General features: G+C 43.0%; 1 protein-coding gene across 4 annotated transcripts in view; it reads left to right on the top strand.

Moving 5' to 3' along the window:
- The window catches only part of CRACD (capping protein inhibiting regulator of actin dynamics), a 174,142-nt gene that overhangs the window by 96,274 nt on the left and 60,396 nt on the right, over positions 1–17,472 (top strand). For 2 of the 4 annotated variants that reach the window (XM_087874926.1, XM_087874923.1), the window contains exon 1: positions 2,877–2,983. The exons of 1 other annotated variant lie outside the window; for it this stretch is intronic. In XM_087874926.1, coding sequence (XP_087731052.1) covers positions 2,959–2,983 — 25 coding nt within the window. In that variant the 5' untranslated portion in view covers positions 2,877–2,958. Of the gene's footprint in view, positions 1–2,820; positions 2,984–17,472 lie in introns of those variants that run through there. One more of the 4 variants, XM_087874925.1, reaches the window with a different exon arrangement.

Here is a 17,472-nt window from a genome sequence, read left to right as displayed (position 1 = left end):
AAAATCAGCTGGCCAGCGCGCACATGCGCGCTGGAGCTGTGCTAGGGCAACGCTTGCGTGCCCACAGATATGGCTCCGCATGCCATAGGTTTGCCATAACGGCTCTAAAAGGATGCAAATTACCAGCTGTCTGCAAGCAATATAAATCCTTCAATTCCCCACAGTTCAATCAGAACTGAAGAAGCTTCTTGGATGAGAAGCGAAACGTCTTCCAAAGAAAAAACAAGAAAGTCCAGTTGCCTCCAGAAAAAGCACCTTTGGGACAACCAGGATCGAGACTCTCTACAGAATTCCATAAGAACTATAAAAACATTCTGAGGGCTTTGATAATTATATTTATATAGTGATCTTGATGGTAGATTAAGAGACTTGGATACTCCCCAGATGCAGATATGGTGTGGCTTCAAGAAGCACTGGCTAGAGATGGGAAAGCAAGTTGACCATCGATTCAAGTATCCAACATCTGGAAAATTGTATTGGTTGGTTACTTAACTGTGGGCAAGTATGCGAACCAAACCTTTGGCTCTGTTGAGTGGGAACCATTTCCTAATTTTCAACCTGAGAGAATGGGATCACTGAAATCTGCCCCACACAACCAGGTGTTCGATGCAGGCTCCAAGTTTTCTGTGCGTGGTCTACAAAAGCTGCAATTAGTAACTGAAAAATCAAAGGGCTTTGTTCAACCCGTAGCTTGCAAAAGGGTACAAGAAGCTCCAGGAAACCAGCTGGCAAAAAATAATAATAAATGCATTAGGAAAATAAATGGTGATGCGGAGAAAGAAGAACATATGGAAGATTTTTCATCGCTAATTCACTCTTGCAAAGTTTCCACTGAAGGTGACCAGAGTAAGAAAACGTTATGCAGAAAATGGCTTCAGTTCAAAAGTGATTGAAAGGCCAGGAAATTTTATTCCATCTGTCCAATACCTTCTCCAGTAATTCATATTCATATTCTCTCTCTCTCTCTCTCTCTCTCTCTCTCTCTCTCTCTCTCTCTCTCTCTCTCTCTCTCTCTCTCTCTCTCTCTCTCTCTCTCTCTCACACACACACACACACACACACACACACACACACACACACGGAGGAGGGAGAGAGAGAGAGAGAACTAATAGCAAAGGTGACAGAGAATCTTAATTCCCTTTTTCTGTTTTAAGCAGTAGCTACTTTTTTGGCTTCTCAAAGAGCAGGGAACGTTTTGGGAACATGACTCATTGTAGGAAAAACAAAAGGGTTGAGGAAACACAAAATTTCCACTAAAATGGCAGCTCTTTCCTGTGTATTCTCTTCCCCTCAAAGACACCCACAACGTTTTATGGCTTGGTTGTATAAAACAGAATATATTTTCTGCCTCTGCTCAGCCAACATGCTGATGGAAACTTAAGAAACATGATGGTGAAACTTGGTATCCTCCTTTAGCACCAAGCTATTATGGCTTGTATTTTTCTATAGTTTGGGGAATAAATCAGCATGACCATGTTTACATACAATGGTCAGTCTTGAATTGGTTTACAGCAGGGGTCTCCAAACTTGGCCACTTTAAGACTTGTGGACTTCAACTCCCAGAATTCCTCAGCCAGTTTTGCTGGCTGAGGAATTCTGGGAGTTGAAGTCCTCAAGTCTTAAAGTTGCTAAGTTTGGAGACCCCTGGTTTACAGGGTGACTTGGCTCCTTCACTAAAAACAAAACAAAACAAAAAAAACAAAAACAAATCACATTAGGCCTAATGCAAACTGTGAACCTCCCTATAGTAATACAAGTGGTGAAGGAAACTCTGGGTGCCATTTTCAGCAGTAGGCCTGGTTAGCAATACAGACACATGTTTTGAGTTAGAGAATGAATTAGACATGTGTCTGTATTGAGTTAGCAATACAGACACATGTCTGAGTTAGAGAACGAGGCTTAGAAAAGGTAAAACAGGTCCAAAGGGTAATTTTGAAGTCCCAAAGGGGGTGAGGCTTTGATCATCAGGATTAGGATGGGGACGGATGGCCCTTTTATGACTTGTGGACTTCAACTCCCAGGATTGCTGAGCGAGCTGGTTCAGGAATTCTGGGAGTTGAAGTCCACAAGTCATTAAAGGGCCATTGATCCCAAACCTCTGATCTAGAATGAAAACCGGTTGCAGAAACTAGTTTAATGAAAAGAAGGACTAGGGGAGACATGATAGCAGTGTTCCAATCTCTCAGGGGCTGCCACAAAGGAGAGGGAGTCAAGCTATTCTCCAAAGCACCTGAGGATAGGACAAGAAGCAATGGGTGGAAACTCATCAAGGAGAGAAGCAACCTAGAACCAAGGAGAAATTTCCTGACAGTTAGAACAATTAATCAGTGGAACAACTTGCCTCCAGAAGTTGTGAATGCTCCAACACTGGAAGTTTTTAAGAAGATGTTGGATAACCATTTTGTCTGAAGTGGTGTAGGGTTTCCTGCCTAAGCAGGGGGCTGGACTAGAAGACCTCCAAGGTCCCTTCCAATTGTGTTATTCTAGATCAATGTTTCTCAACCTTGACATCAATCTCTGGCTAGATCATAGTCTGACTAAATAGTGAAGGGGGAGACGGGTTAGGTTAGGGCTTGCATAGGCAATTAGCCCCCCCTCCCATTTTCCCATCGCACCCTGCCCATAATTTGAGCACATTTTTAACTGATTTTTTTTTTCTCGAACAAGAACAATTTCTCCCAGAAGCTTCTTTCTTTTTCAAAGACATTTGTGGGTGGCTTTTTTCTTTCTCATCCCCCCCTCTTTTTTTTCCTCCTCTTTCTATACCCAAATATAGACCATGTATTTTCAACGAGATCCACCAGGCTGTGCCCACACAAACTTCATTTGCTTTCAAATATTCCTTTCAGCAATTTGGAGATAAAATTTTCCATCCGTGATCTCATAGATTCAGTGATTCTTTCGAAGAGGGTCAAACGAAGAAATCCTTTTTCTGTCCCGGGCTTGCAATTGTCCAGAATGATCAATTTGCTTAAGAAACCTTGTAAGTAAAAAAGCCTTTTTTTTTTTTTTAATTGAGAAGCATCTGATGATCTGACTTGAAATTAGTATAATAATAAAAGAGATTAGTGCTTGATTTTATTACCTCGAGCAAATGATGGATAAAAATATAATTTGCTGTGATTCTTATTTATGGATCTTGGTTCCGGTTAGTTTTAATTCTCTGGTTTTTTTTTTAAAGTGTATGCCCAAATTAAACCTGTTTATAGATTCAATAAGATCAGTTTGTTTTTCATTTGTCAGTTGTTTGACCTTGCTTCCATTAACAATAACCGCACAACTTATTTGCACATTGATGGAAGAATTTTGACATATCATTTCATTGGCAGTAAAACTGCAATTGATGTACAACTGATATTTTCTGTTCTTTTCAATAATCCATTTGAATCCCCATGGCTACAGCTCATGGAAGGGAATCTCAACATTAACTGTGATATTTGAAAGCTCTTCTACTAGCTGTTACTCAGCAACTAGAGAATCTATTTTGAAAATTCTTGTGTCGGTGTTTTAAAATATGCCAGTCGTACCTTAATTCAAGTCTATTGTTTAATTCCGCTGTAAAGAGACAAACAATGTTATGTTTTTGCGTCAATTCCTAACCATGGAACAATAAACCCAAATGTTGTATGCAATTGTTGGACCTTACCTTTTTGTAACAATATTTGCATTATGCAGTATTGTTTTGTGGCAGATAAAGGTTCTATAACGGTTCTATAAATGTTTAGTCAAAAGTAAGACAAAAGTAAGCCTTCTTAAGTTCACTGAGTCTTATTTTTGAAGGAATATAGGATTGCAGAAGAAGATACTTTCCAAATTGAGACAATGCTCAAGACCTTCTCTCACCGTTCCCTATTTTGATTTTACTAATCCATTTCCATTTTCTATCGCAACAATGCATTGATTGGATATTGAGATCCTACATTTGCAAAAGTGCCTACTACATCTTTGCATCAAACCTTTTCTCAGATAAATCTCAGGCGATATAAATGAACGGACATGTTGACTTCTTGGGCATGTGGTTGAATTTTTTCTGATAGACCATCTTAAAAGATGGGAAGTGTAATGTTAAACTTCTTACTGCGTATTTGTCATTGTGCATGTTTGCTTAAGGAAGGAGATAGAGAAATCTCCAAATAATCCATCACAAGGTGATCGAGGGATGGTAAGGCTTTGGAGGGGGAGCAGACAAAAATGCTATAAATCCATACTAATTATTGATCTAGATTTCGATTTTCTTTTCTCTTTAAAGTTGAGCAGCCATTCAGGTTATCCTTAGCTGTCTCTAGGAGCCATGATCCTATATAGTCAGGTCTGCTTTTGCATTATATCTCCCTTTTATCAGGTATAAAAAATCCCCCAATTGTGAAGGTGCAAATAATAAATTCTTCAGGGATGCATATAAACCTGACGTATCTTGTAAATGATCAGTGGTCCATCCAGCTGGAGCCTCTGATGGTCTCCAGATCTAATTGCAACTGCAATTCCTAAAAATTTTCAGCTGATCATCTTCATTTTTGGCTCTAAAAGGCGTAGTGTGAGGAAAAAGTCAAGATGGAAATCACAGCTATATGATCAGAACCAGTGGTGGGTTTCAAAATTTTTTACTACCGGTTCTGTGGGTGTGGCTTGGTAAGCATGGCATTGCTTGGTGGGCGTGGCAGAGAAAGGATACTGTAAAATCTCCATTCCCTCCCCACTCCAGGGGAAGGTTACTGCAAAATCCCATTTCCTCCCAATCAGCTGGAACTTGAGAGGCAGAGAATAGATGGGGGCGGGGCCAGTCAGCATTTTTACTACCGGTTCTCTGAACTACTCAAAATTTCCGTTACCAGTTGTCCAGAACTGGTCAGAACCTGCTGAAACCCACCTCTGATCAGAACCCCATGTAAAAAGGGACAGGGTTTCACCCCCCACTCAAATGCCAATGTTCAGAGTTGGGCCAATTTGTATAAAACATCAAAAGAAAACATTTCCTTCTTAAAATCCGCCAATAATTCACAAAATCTTAAGATCAACCAGTGGAAACAGGTAAAATTTGCAATGTTAAATCTTTCTCAGGCCTGCTACATACATCTATCTGGAGATATTTAGGTTTGAATCTGAGAACTTTTGCATACAATTTGTGTTTTCATACTGGCCCCTCTTCTCTCCCACATCATTCCCTATTTCCGTGATGGCGAACCTATGGCACGCGTGCCACAGGTGGCACATGGAGCCATGTCACCTGGCACGCCAGCTCAGCCTCACTAGGAGTCTCGAGGCTGGGGACAACAAAAAATGTCACTTCCTGTCCAACCGGAAGTTGGGATTTCGGGCCTCCGAAGTTGGGATTTCGGGCCTCCGAGGGGATGAGGAAGGCTGTTTTTGCCCTCCCCAGATGCATAGAGAGGATCTGGAGCCAGGTGAGAAAGAAAAACGGGCCTACCGGGCCATTGTGTGACAGGAGCGGGGGCGGAGATGGGGGGTCATGCATGCATGCGCAGGGTGGGGTGCATAGAATTATGGTTGTGGGCACGTGCACGCTCGCGAACCTCCCCCGCCCCCCCTTCCTGGCACGCGATGGCAAAAAGGTTAGCCATCGCTGCCCTATTTAGAACATTCAATAATAGGGTTGGAATATCTTCTAGTCCAATCCCTTGCCCATCCAGCATATCCTATACTGTTCCAAAGAAATGGCTGTTCAGTTTGTTCTTGAAAACTGTCTAGAGGCAAGCCGTTCCACTGATTAATATTTCTCACTCTCAGGAAATTTCTTCTTAGGTCTAGGTTGGATCTCTCTTTAATGATCTTCCACCCGTTACATCTTGTTCTACCCTCAGATGCTTTGGTGAAGAAGTTGATTCCCTCTTCTCTGTAACAACCCCTCAAAGATTGGATGACTACTATCATGTCACCCTAGTCCTTCTCTCCATTAGACTACTTCTTCTTCTTCTTGTGCCATATCCATCATCGGACGTTGGCGATCATGTTGGCAATTCTATTTTTGTCAACAGCTGCATGAAAAAGTGCTGCTGAGTTTTGTCCAAACCAGTCCCTTAGGTTTTGAAGTCATGATGTTCTTTTTCTGCCTGGACCTCGTTTGCCTTCAATCTTTCCCTGGAGGATTAAGTGAAGGATGCCGTATTTTTCTGGGTGTCGCATCACATGTCCAAAATATTCTAACTTTCGCTTTTTAATGGCTTTGATGATTTGCTTTCCCTTTGCCTTTCCCAAGCGGCGTATCACCTCCTCATTTATGATTTTATTAACCCAACTTATACATAACAGCCGTCTGTAAATCCACATTTCAAATGCTTCTAGTTTCTTCAAGTGGTTTTCTGTCAGAGACCAACTCCCTACTTTGTAGAGCAGGGTAGAAAAGATGTAACATCTGACAAGCCTGATTTTCAGTCTTAGGCTTATGTTGTGACCGCAGAAGACCTTTTTCATTTTGAAGAATGCTGTTTAAGCTTTCTCTATCCTTGTCTTTACTTCACTAGTCATGTCCCAGCTTTCATGTAAATTAAAATCGAAGTATTTATTTTATTTATTTATTTTTAAAATTTTTATACCGCCACCTCTCCCGAAGGACTTGGGGCGGTGAACAGCCAAAATTAAAAACACACAATACAAATATTAAAATACATTAAAACGAAATTAAATTTATCTTTGGCTTCCCCAATTTAAAACCCCTTACCCATAAAATTCCCCAATTAAAAGATTTTTAACCCTTTTTTATTGCTGAAATAAAAAAGTCTTCAGGGCCCGGCAGAAGGTCCGGAGGTCCAGGATCAGTCGTATCCCTGGGGGTAGCTCATTCCACAGGGCGAGTGCCCCCACAGAGAAGGCTCTTCCCTGGGGGGTCGCCAGCCGACATTGCCTGACAGACGGCACCCTGAGGAGGCCCTCTCTGTGGGAGTGTGTTGGACGGTGGGAGGTTATCGGAGGCAGAAGGTGGTCTCGTAAATAACCGGGCCCTAAGCCATGGAGCGCTTTGAAGATGAGAACCAATATCTTGAAGCGCACCCGGAAGACCACTGGAAGCCAATGCAGCTCGCGCAGGAGAGGTGTCGCGTGGGAGCGCCATGTCGCTCCCATAAGTACCCGCGCGGCCGCATTCTGCACCAGTTGGAGCCTCCGAGTGCTCCTCAAGGGGAGCCCCATGTAGAGAGCGTTGCAGAAGTATGTGATCCTTTCAACTTTTTCTAGTGGTATTCCTTCCGAATTTATCAGTGACTAGACATACCTAATTATCTCAATTGTTCATTGTACGATTTAGCCTCCAGTCCCCTCATCATCTTTGTGGCTCTTCTCTGCAGTCTATCTAGGGTCTCAGCATCTTTTCTTATTGTGGCGACCAGAATTCGATGCAATATTCCAAGTGTGGTCTCACCAATGCAGTATAAAGCGGTACTCTTAAGTTCATGTGCTCTTGAAACTATTCCTCTGTTGATGCAACCTATGACCGCATTTGCTTGCTTATTGATTGATCGATTGGATAGCACTTGATTGGCAGATAACCCTGGCACATCGCAGTGCCTCTGATTTGCAATCTGTTCCAGTGGTGGAATTCAAATTTTTTTACTACTGGTTCTGTGGGCGTGGCTTGGTGGGCGTGGCAGGGGAAGGATACTGCAAAATCTCAATTCCCACCCTATTCCAGAGGAAGAATACTGCAAAATCTCAATTCCCTCCCCACTCCTGAGGGAAGGATACTGCAAAATCCCCATTCCCTCCTCATTCCTGGGGGAAGGATATTGCAAAATCCCCATTCCCTCCCCATTCCTGGGGGAAGGATATTGCAAAATCCCCATTCCCTCCCCACTCCAGGGCGAAGGATATTGCAAAATCTCCATTCCCACTCCATTCTGGGGCCAGCCAGAGGTGGTAATTGCCGATTCTCCAAACTACTCAAAATTTCCGCTACCGGTTCGCCAGAACCTGTCAGAACCTGCTGAATAGCATCCTTGCGCTCGCCACGGTTCTCCTTTGCTTGGTTCTCACTGAGTGCAGGTCACAGATGGCTTCAGAACCTTGCTGTGACTGGCTGAATGAGTGTGAAACATGAGCAGGGAGACTGAAGGCGCACCAGGCAGGCAGGCAGGCAGGCAGGCTGTCTGTGTAAGGTGCGCAAGAGAAACACTGCATCATGCATGTTTTATTAGACATGGAGTCACAATAGAAAGGAAAACTGGTTTCCTGGAGCGTAAGAACAGCAAGATCTGCTTCTTGCCTTGCAATGTGGCTGCGCTGGCTTGCAACTTGTGCTGTGCAATTGTCAGAATACGTTCAGTCACAAAATCCCCAGCGTTATGTTTAAAAGCCGTTTTCCCATCATACCAAAGCAAGCAACTCTCTAATCTATTTGCAAGTTCCATTCTGCTCTAGCATTTGAAGTGTGGTTTTGCTCCTCTTAAGGGTTGGTATCCTGTGGCCAGAAGGCTTATTGCTGTTCGCAAAAATTGACCAAAATTCCTAATTCCAAGCAAATTTCAGCTGTGCCTAGTTTTATGATGGGGTCTTAAGCACTTCGTATCATGTTTTCTTTTTTTTTTTTTTTAATTTGATTTATATGCCGCCCTTTCTCCGAAGACTCAGGGCGGCTTACAATGGGCTCAGCAATAGCCTTCATCCTTTTGTATATTTATACAAAGTCAGCTTATTGCCCCCACAAACTGGGTCCTCATTTCACCTACCTTAGAAAGGATGGAAGGCTGAGTCAACCTTGAGCCTTGGAGAGATTCGAACCCTGCAGTAATTGCAGGCAGCTGGTCTTAATAAGCTTAATAACAGGGTGCCTTAAACCTCTGTACTACCAAGGCTCTTTTCCTATCCCTCTATTTTTTCCTTGGGCTACTAAATAGTTCTTTACTCTTGTTCTTAAGGCTCATAACTTTTGATGTTTAACTGATTTAATGGCAGATCTGTTACAGGTCATTGGGGCTTTTCATTTCTGCAGCTCAGATAATCCGGTATCCATCCAAGGCTAGAGATCTTGCACCAAGTTTCTTTAGAGATGGACTGATGATAATCTTAAAATGACATCTGAATGATTGGGAACCCATAATTATTTCTCTTTCAAGGGCTTCAGGCTTCATTTGGCTTCTTGCTCTATAGATCAGAATTATAACGCTGCTTCTGCTTCTAAAGTGAGTGGGGGAATACACAGTGCTAGGAGAATACAAAAGGAAATTGTTCGGTTTATTTTGATCTGGAGACCTCTTCTTTCTTTGTATAGGAGGAAAGTTATTTTTACTACACACTGGGTAATAAACACTATTTTTTTCTTCTCTTGCACACTTCACATCTTAAACTTATGAACAATCCAATATTGGCTGCTGCTGAAGAATATTCTGACTCCTCAATTCAATTCAGAGGTTTAGATTCACCTGCTTTTAATAGTCACTGGCAGACTGGGTTTCAGCAGGTTCTGACCAGTTCTGGAGAACCGGTAGCGGAAATTTTGAGTAGTTCAGAGAACCGGTAGTAAAAATTCTGACTGGCCCCAGCCCCATCTATTCTCTGCCTCCCAAGTCCCAGCTGATCGGGAGGAAATGGGGATTTGGCCAAACTATTAAATCTGAAAACTTTTTTAAGTATCTTAAATGAAAGGCTAAGGGGAAAAAATTCATGGATAGAATTTATTTATTCATTGGATTTGCGCCCCTTTCTAGATCGGGACTCCTTACGCACGGTCACTCAAGCACTCGTCACTTCTCATCTGGACTATTGTAACGCTCTCTACATGGGGCTCCCCTTGGGGTGCACCCGGAGGCTCCAACTGGTGCAAAATGTGGCTGTGCAGGGGATTATGGGAGCGACGGGGCGCTCCCACGTGACACCTCTCCTGCGCGAGCTGCATTGGCTTCCGGTGGACTTCCGGGTGCGCTTCAAGGTGTTGGTGACTACCTTTAAAGCGCTCCATGGTTTAGGGCCGGGGTACTTACGGGACCGCCTTCTGCCACCAATTGCCTCCCACCGGCCGGTTCGCTCCCACAGAGAGGGCTGCCTCAGGGTGCCGTCAGCCAGACAATGTCGGCTGGCGACCCCCAGGGGGAGAGCCTTCTCTGTGGTGTCACCTACCCTCTGGAATGATCTACCCCCAGAGATACGAGTGGTCCCAGACCTCCGGACTTTTCATCGGGCCCTTAAACCTTACTTTTTTCAGTTAGCCGGGCTGGCCTGATTCCATGTTGGTTTTAAAGTTTGATACCTCTCAGTTTTTTAATCAAATTTCGGTTTTAATTGGGTTGTTTTAAATTCGGGCCAAAATTATTTAATTGTTTTTTTAAATGTTTTTAAATTTTATATGCTATGTTTTATCCTGGCTGTACACCGCCCTGAGTCCCGCAGGAGAAGGGCGGTATAGAAATATAATAAAATAAAATAAATAAATAAATAAATAATTGAAATGTTTTAAATCATGGGCCAAATTTCATTTAATTATTTTTAAAATTATTTTAACTTTTGTGTACAAATGTTTTTATTTTGGCTGTTCACCGCCCTGAGTCTGAAAGGAGAAGGGCGGTATATAAATCTAATAAAAGATAAAGATAAAGATATCGTGCTGCTTATATACCTGCTTAAGGTAGCAGTGCTCTTTAATGTTCTTCCTTCCCAGCAATAAACCTTTGTGGAAAGTAGGGCTCAGACTCCATAGCTGATGATGGAATTACAATCTGGGTCTCCTTATTGTTACTCCCAACTAGTATACTACACCAGCTCTCTGATAAAGAAGTTTGTTCATTTGTTCGTGGTGAACAGCTGTCATATTTTACAAGGAATATAATTTTGAATTTGTGATTTGTACAATATGAATCTCTCCAGGGGTGGGCTTCATATCCTTTAGCAATGGGTTCGCTGCCCTGTTGGTGGGTGTGGGTGGGCATGGCCTAGTCGTCCGCCTGCACCACGGTGTGGGGGGGACATTTTTTGCCCTCCCCAGGCTCTGGAGGCTTTCTTTGAGCCCCCGGGAGGGCAAAAACAGCTTCCCCCGAGGTCCGGAGGCCAGAAACAGGCCCTGGACAGGTTTCTGGACTTCCGGAACCTCTGGTAGGCCCATTTTTTGCCCTCCCAGACCCTCCATGTGGCCCCTGCACTTATTTATTTATTTATTTATTTGATTTGATTTGTATGCCGCCCTATCTCCATAGGACTCAGGACAGCTTACCTGGAATGATGAACAGGCTACATGGAGACTCCTGGGAGGGGTAGGGCAGGGTGGGAGGAGCGGGGGTGGGGTGGGCGTGGCCAGCCAGGGGTGGCATTTGGTGGTTCGCCGAACCCCAGCGATCCTTGGCTAGAGGAACCTGGGGGTTCAGCAGGACCGAACCCTGCCGAACCCCCAGGAGCCCTCCCCTGAATCTGTCTCTTAATTTTCTTCTTTCTGGATAGAAATATGGATTTTAATTCTGCTGGTTCATGTTTTAATTAAAGTCATGTTAAGGTCAAGTCCCTGCTATGAAATACTTGCCCTGCTTTTGTTATTTTCAATAGTTAATCTAAGTGAAGATGTTCACCCATTTCAGAGTAAGGGCAGGCAACATTACCCTCACTCATAATTGGCTTCAATAGGTACTACTACTATAGTATAGTATACTGTAGTTTTGCTATGTAAAACTACGGGAGATTTCATTGGTAAATTCCAGTGACATAGTGGGTATCTTTTTCTGAAATGTCCATCAGGTGAAACAATTTATTGTGTGGCAGAAAATATTCTTATCATTTTAACAGCAGGAACAATATCATCATCCGCATAAGCAGTATTTACTAATAATTTGCCAAATAAAGACATTTTTCTGAGCGAAACCCATCAACCTGTTAAGATTCCTTAACTTATCAGAGGAAAAGAGAGAAGGAGGGAGAGAAAAAGATTTAGGAAAACCAGTCAGAAAATTATCTAGTCAATATTTCATTGAGTACTTGTAGCTTTGGATGGCATTGATGGTAACATAACACTAACACTTGCACAATTTAAAGAGAAGTTCCTCATTATTCCTCCTCTTAATTTTTTAAACATTTTTCTGTCAAGATAGTCCTATGTTATTCAGAGCATGTCCAGCTAAGTTTTATTTTTAAAAAATTACCTGCTGGTCTAAATTGTTGTAGTTTGAAGCAATTGGTAGGTTGCATTTTTTACTTACATGAAATACAGATAGTCCTTGACTTATGACCACAATTGAGCCCGATCCTAAGCAAGAGAGTTGTTAAGTAAATTTGTCCCATTTTACGACCTTTTTTGCCACAGTTGTTAAGTGAATCTGGCTTCTCCATTGACTTTGCTTGTCAGAAAGTAGCAAAAGGGGATTACATGACCCCAGGACTGTTAAGGAATTCGCAGAGTGACCCTTGAGTAGCAAGGATGTGCACATGAAAGCGATTGAGAGTAGTTACGAATAAACACAGCCAACACACAGATACACTGAGTTGTGTTTACTTTTAGGAAATAGTAAGACACAGTCCAATAAACAGTCATACACATATAAAGCAGGAGATAGCAAAAACGACAGTCCAGGGATAATCCAATAACAAAGTCTTCTTACCAGTCGTCGTAGTCATTCACAATAAACAGTTCTTCTGGATTTGCAAACAGTAGCATACAGAGATATCAGAGAGCAAGAACAGCAAAGAGAAACAAACCATGTTTCTAGCGCCCTCTTAAGGAGATTGACTACAGAGCTAACCAATCAGGACACAGTATGATGCAATACAGCAGTCTTAAAGCTATATTGAGGGTTTATATATTGCCCACCCAACAAGTTAGGTAATAATCATTTCCTAACAAGGACACTTCAACCACCAATATGAGTCAATTACCAAGTGTCTGATCACATGTTCATGGGAATGCTGCTAAAAACCCTATTTTTCAGTGATGTTGTAACTTTGAATGGTCACTAAATGAACTATTGTAAATCGAGGACTACCTGTATCAAAAAAAAGGGGGGGGCTTTGATGGGAATTGGAAAAACAAGATAGGTGAAGGAAGAGAAGAATCTTCATGTATACCTCACAAAGAAGTGACTATGTCTGTGTATGGAGATCCCAGTTCAAACATTCCTTCCTAATGAATTCTGAAGAGTTTCACGTACTTTGCTTTGGTTCCTCTTTTTTAATCCTGCAAATATTAACCGAGTAGAAGTGTGTTGGAAGAAATGTCCATCTGGGTTCAGTTCCAAGTGGAGAGAAAGACACTGGAAACACGGAGACTGCTTGAAAATATAGTTTAATGGTGGACAGAACCACATGGCTTTGAGGTCCTGGGCAAAAAGGCACATGGATGAGAGACAGAGATAGATTTATACCCTCTGTTGGGCTTTGAATTTGAGCTTGTATTCTGATTGGTTGTCAGACTCCCATGGGGCCATGCAGGGGTAACTTTGTAGATTGTCTGAGTCCCAGGCTTGGTTGAGCTTTTCTGGGTGATGATGTAATGAAAGGGCTTTGGGCAATTCCTACTATGGCTCTGCCTGAAGGAGGTAGATTTTTGTTATGTAGAAGAAACTGGCCCAGACCTTAATAGCCCATTGACAAAGGTGGAGGGGGGGGTGAGTTTATGCCTCCCTTTAAGGGGAAATATTCTGCCCTTTTAATATTTCCTAAAGTATCTTGTTTTCCTAGAAGAGGGGTAGGTGCTAACTTCCTACAAGTATACAATAGAGGATTACATTCTCAGCTTGGCTAAGCAGGTTACAGTTGTATGCAAAGCTAAAAGTTCCAAATGCCACTTTTATTTCAGTTCCAAAATCAACAGTGCCAGCAATATATTTTTCTGAGAACAGCGAAGATGTTGAATAACAAGTGAGATCTGCCATGTTGTTCGTTAAGTGGGAGGTTAAATAAAAATTGGGAAACAAGCAGATAAACTGCTTTGATATTGATGGGACTGATGCATACACAGGGGTGGGTTGCTGGGGGTTTGCAGGGGTTCGGGAGAACCTCTAGCTAAGATTCTGTACAGTTCGGAGAAACCCCAAATCCCATTCCTGGATGGCCCTGCCCATCCCATCCCGCCCCTCCCCTCTCAGGAGTCCCCACACAGCCAGTTTTGGATGCAAGTAAGTGCAGAGCATGCGTGGAGGCTCGGGGAGGGCGAAAAATGGGCCTACCGGAAGTTCAGGAAGGCTGAAAACGGGCCCTTTTCTGGCCTCCAGAAGGCCTCCGGAGTCTGGGGAAGCCTTTTTCACCTTCCTGGAGGCTTGAGGAAGGCCTCCGGAGCCCGGGGAGGGCAAAAACGCTGAATGGCCATACCCACCATGGACATGCCCACCAGGGGTGGGTTCTAAATTTTTTTACTACCGGTTCTGTGGGCGTGGCTTATTTTGTGGGTGTGGCTTGGAGGTGATGTGACTAGGTGGGTGTGGCTAGCTGGTCAGAGTCATTTCTAGAAGGTCCTCGCACTTACGACCCGACTCATTTGTTTGCTTTTAACACTGATCAGCTGTAGGACGGCCCTTTGAAGCCCCGTGGCAAGAGTTTAAAGGTTTTTTTCCCTCTAGTCATCAACTGGGATTCAGGAGGCAGCAATAGATTGGGGGTGGGACCAAATAAAAGGTAAGAATAACGTGGGGGGGGAGGGCGGCGGGGGGGGGGAGAACTGGTTCGGTGACGTCATATCGTCACCGCTACCGGCTCGGCCGAACCGGACCGAACCGGGAGGAACCCATCACTGACGCCCACCCAGCAACTGGGCAACCCTTGCTAAAAGTTTGCTTTTGCTGTAAAGCCACAAAAAGGACATGTTCATAGGGGGTTCTCATTATGCAATGCATCAACAATTGACTTGTACTGTTAAACAATTGGGGGGGGGTGAAAGCATTGTGGAGACATTTTGGTAAATTAGTTTGTAGGTAATGTGGAGAACAAGCTTGTCTTTTATGCTACCATAGTTCAGAAATCAAAGTGAAGGCTTTGGCAACTGTTTTAGAGTAGACCAATGACATTCCTGTATTTGTGACTGGCTAGCTGCCAATTGTTTACCAATTCCTGATGATGCAATTGAACCTAGATCAATTATTTTTGCGAATAATTTGATGCAATGATAAAAAGTATTTCTGATCACAGTGATAATAAAATTTTTTAGCTTTCTAAGCTTGTAGAGCACGGGTAAACTTGCGGCGTCACGTTGCCGTCACGTGACGTTTCATGACATTTTTCCCCTTCACGGAGCTGGGGTGGGCGTGGCCTGCGTGTGACTCATCTGGCCCGCGGGCCGCCAATTTGACACCTTGCTGTAGAGATACTTATCTGATCAGTAAAAATCTATAGTAAAGCTAATGCAAATGAGTAATTTGCCTTTTATGGAAGCGGATAAAGTACTGCTTTTCCTTTCCACACTCTGCAGATATGACAAATGGCTAGTAATACATTTAAGAAGCATTGGAACAGTGGTGGGTTCCTCCCGGTTCGGTCCAGTTCAGCCGAGCCGATAGCGGTGACGATATGACGTCACCGAACCGTTCCCTCCCCCCCAACCCCCCACATTATTCTTACCTTTTATTTGGTCCCACCCCCAATCTATTGCTGCCTCCTGAGTCCCAGCTGATGACTAGAGGGAAAACAACTGTTTAAACTCTTGCTGCGGGGCTTCAAAGGGCCGTCCCACAGCTGATCAGTGTTAAAAGCAAACAAATGAGTCGGGTCGTAAGTGCGAGGACTGGTGGTAAGTACGAGGACCTTCCAGAAATGACTCTGACCAGCTAGCCACGCCCACGTAGTCACATGACCTCCAAGCCACACCCACAAAATAAGCCACGCCCACAGAACCAGTAGAAAAAAAATTTAGAACCCACCCCTGATTTGGAAGATCGTTTTGTTTCCAGCATTTTTATTTTTATATCTATAGAAAGATAATAGATACATGACACGTACATCTCATGCATATATTATCTTCTCCAGGAAGTTCCACAGCTTCAATGGCAGGGATTTAATAATGACATTCTTTGCAGTATTAGAAAATTAATTAAGTTGGTTTTAAGAAAAAAAAATACAGGTCTGAAATATTAGCAGAAGGTTTTTAAATATATCTGTCCTCTTCACGAAATATATCTGAAATGTTATTTGCAACAGAGGTGTTGCCAGTTTTTATTGTGGTGTATTGTGGAAAGGCAATGCTGACTTTCAATAATTGCAAGCAAGTTTTACATTGAATAAAATTTTCTATGTATCATCTGTTGTTCCTTATATGCTATTTTTTCAGCTTTTACTATGCAATGTGACATTTGGAAAAATGCAGTTCTCCTGAGCGTGAATTTTTTTTCCCCTGTGTACTTTTAGCAAAGTTTCTCAACGGTAATCCTATGCTCTCCAATGCATCGAAAAAAAGAAAGGAAATTCATTTTTTAAATCATCATTTTAGTCGTGAAAACTGGTACCATCATCCCTTAGCAGAAGGGATGATTAAAATAATTTTAGCACCTGAAAAATTGCACTGGTCTCTTGGGAATCCAATAGCCATATAACGAACGATAAATATCGAACATTTTCATCTGTTAGAATGGTAGAAAAAGTTTTGGGGCAAGCCATTCTGATAAGGACTGCCGCAATTTGTTTGAGCTAAAGGATGTGTGGGAATTTGGATTACATTTAGAGCTCATCCAGACAATGAGACAATCATCTAAGTCAGTGGCCCCCAACCTTTTGGGCACCAGGAACTGGTACCAGCAGTGGGTTTCACATTATGTTACTACCAGTTCGCCCCCCACGTGCACACTTGCTTCGTGTGCACAGTTCGCATGTGCGCTCGTTTTCCACACATGCATTTTGCTCTTGCGCGCGCCTTCCACAAATGTGCCCGGCCTCAAAAACGTGCCTAAATAGGATGGCATAGAGCTGGGACAGGTGGAGGGGCCCACCTATGATTTCCGCTACCGGTTCAGGAGAATCGGTCCGAACCGGCTGAATACCACCTCTGATTGATACTGTGGATAGAGGTTTTTCTGTGGACCAGAGGGGGCATGGTTTTGTATGCTTACTGCATTCTGTGGATGGAGCTTCGCTTGTTTGCGCGGCCCAGTTTCTGGCATGCCGCGCACCGGTGCCTGTCCGCGGACTAGGGATTGATCTAAGTCTTCCAGATCCACATCTGAAATGGAGCAGAGCTGGAAACAGATTCTGTCTGTTGAATGAACCAATCTAGGAGGCGTCTGCTGTTCCCAGCCAACAGCTAATGAAATGTCTCAAGCCATCAGGTTACTCTTAAAGCATGTGGAATCGTCAGCTAGTTCAACTTGCGGTATCCCAAATAGTCCTTGGGTTCATCCATGTACTGTATTCCAGGAGCTATATTGATTACTAGTCAGCTTCTAGGCGTGATTTGAGATGGTAGTTCAAGTCCGGAATGATTTTATTTATTTATTTTATTTATATATTTAGTTTATCAAACATGTACGAGATAACAGGAATAAGTATAAACATGGATATTAATACAGGAAATGGGTACAAATAAATGGGGACAGTAGGACAGGGACGGAAGGCACGCTGGTGCCCTTATGCACA

Source organism: Pantherophis guttatus, chromosome 8, assembly GCF_059756535.1.
Source record: "Pantherophis guttatus breed Tessera chromosome 8, ASM5975653v1, whole genome shotgun sequence".
In the NCBI taxonomy this organism is placed as follows: Eukaryota; Metazoa; Chordata; class Lepidosauria; order Squamata; family Colubridae; genus Pantherophis; species Pantherophis guttatus.
The sequence above is the reverse complement of the archived record's forward strand: the minus strand, read 5'-3'. Positions and strand labels throughout refer to the sequence as shown.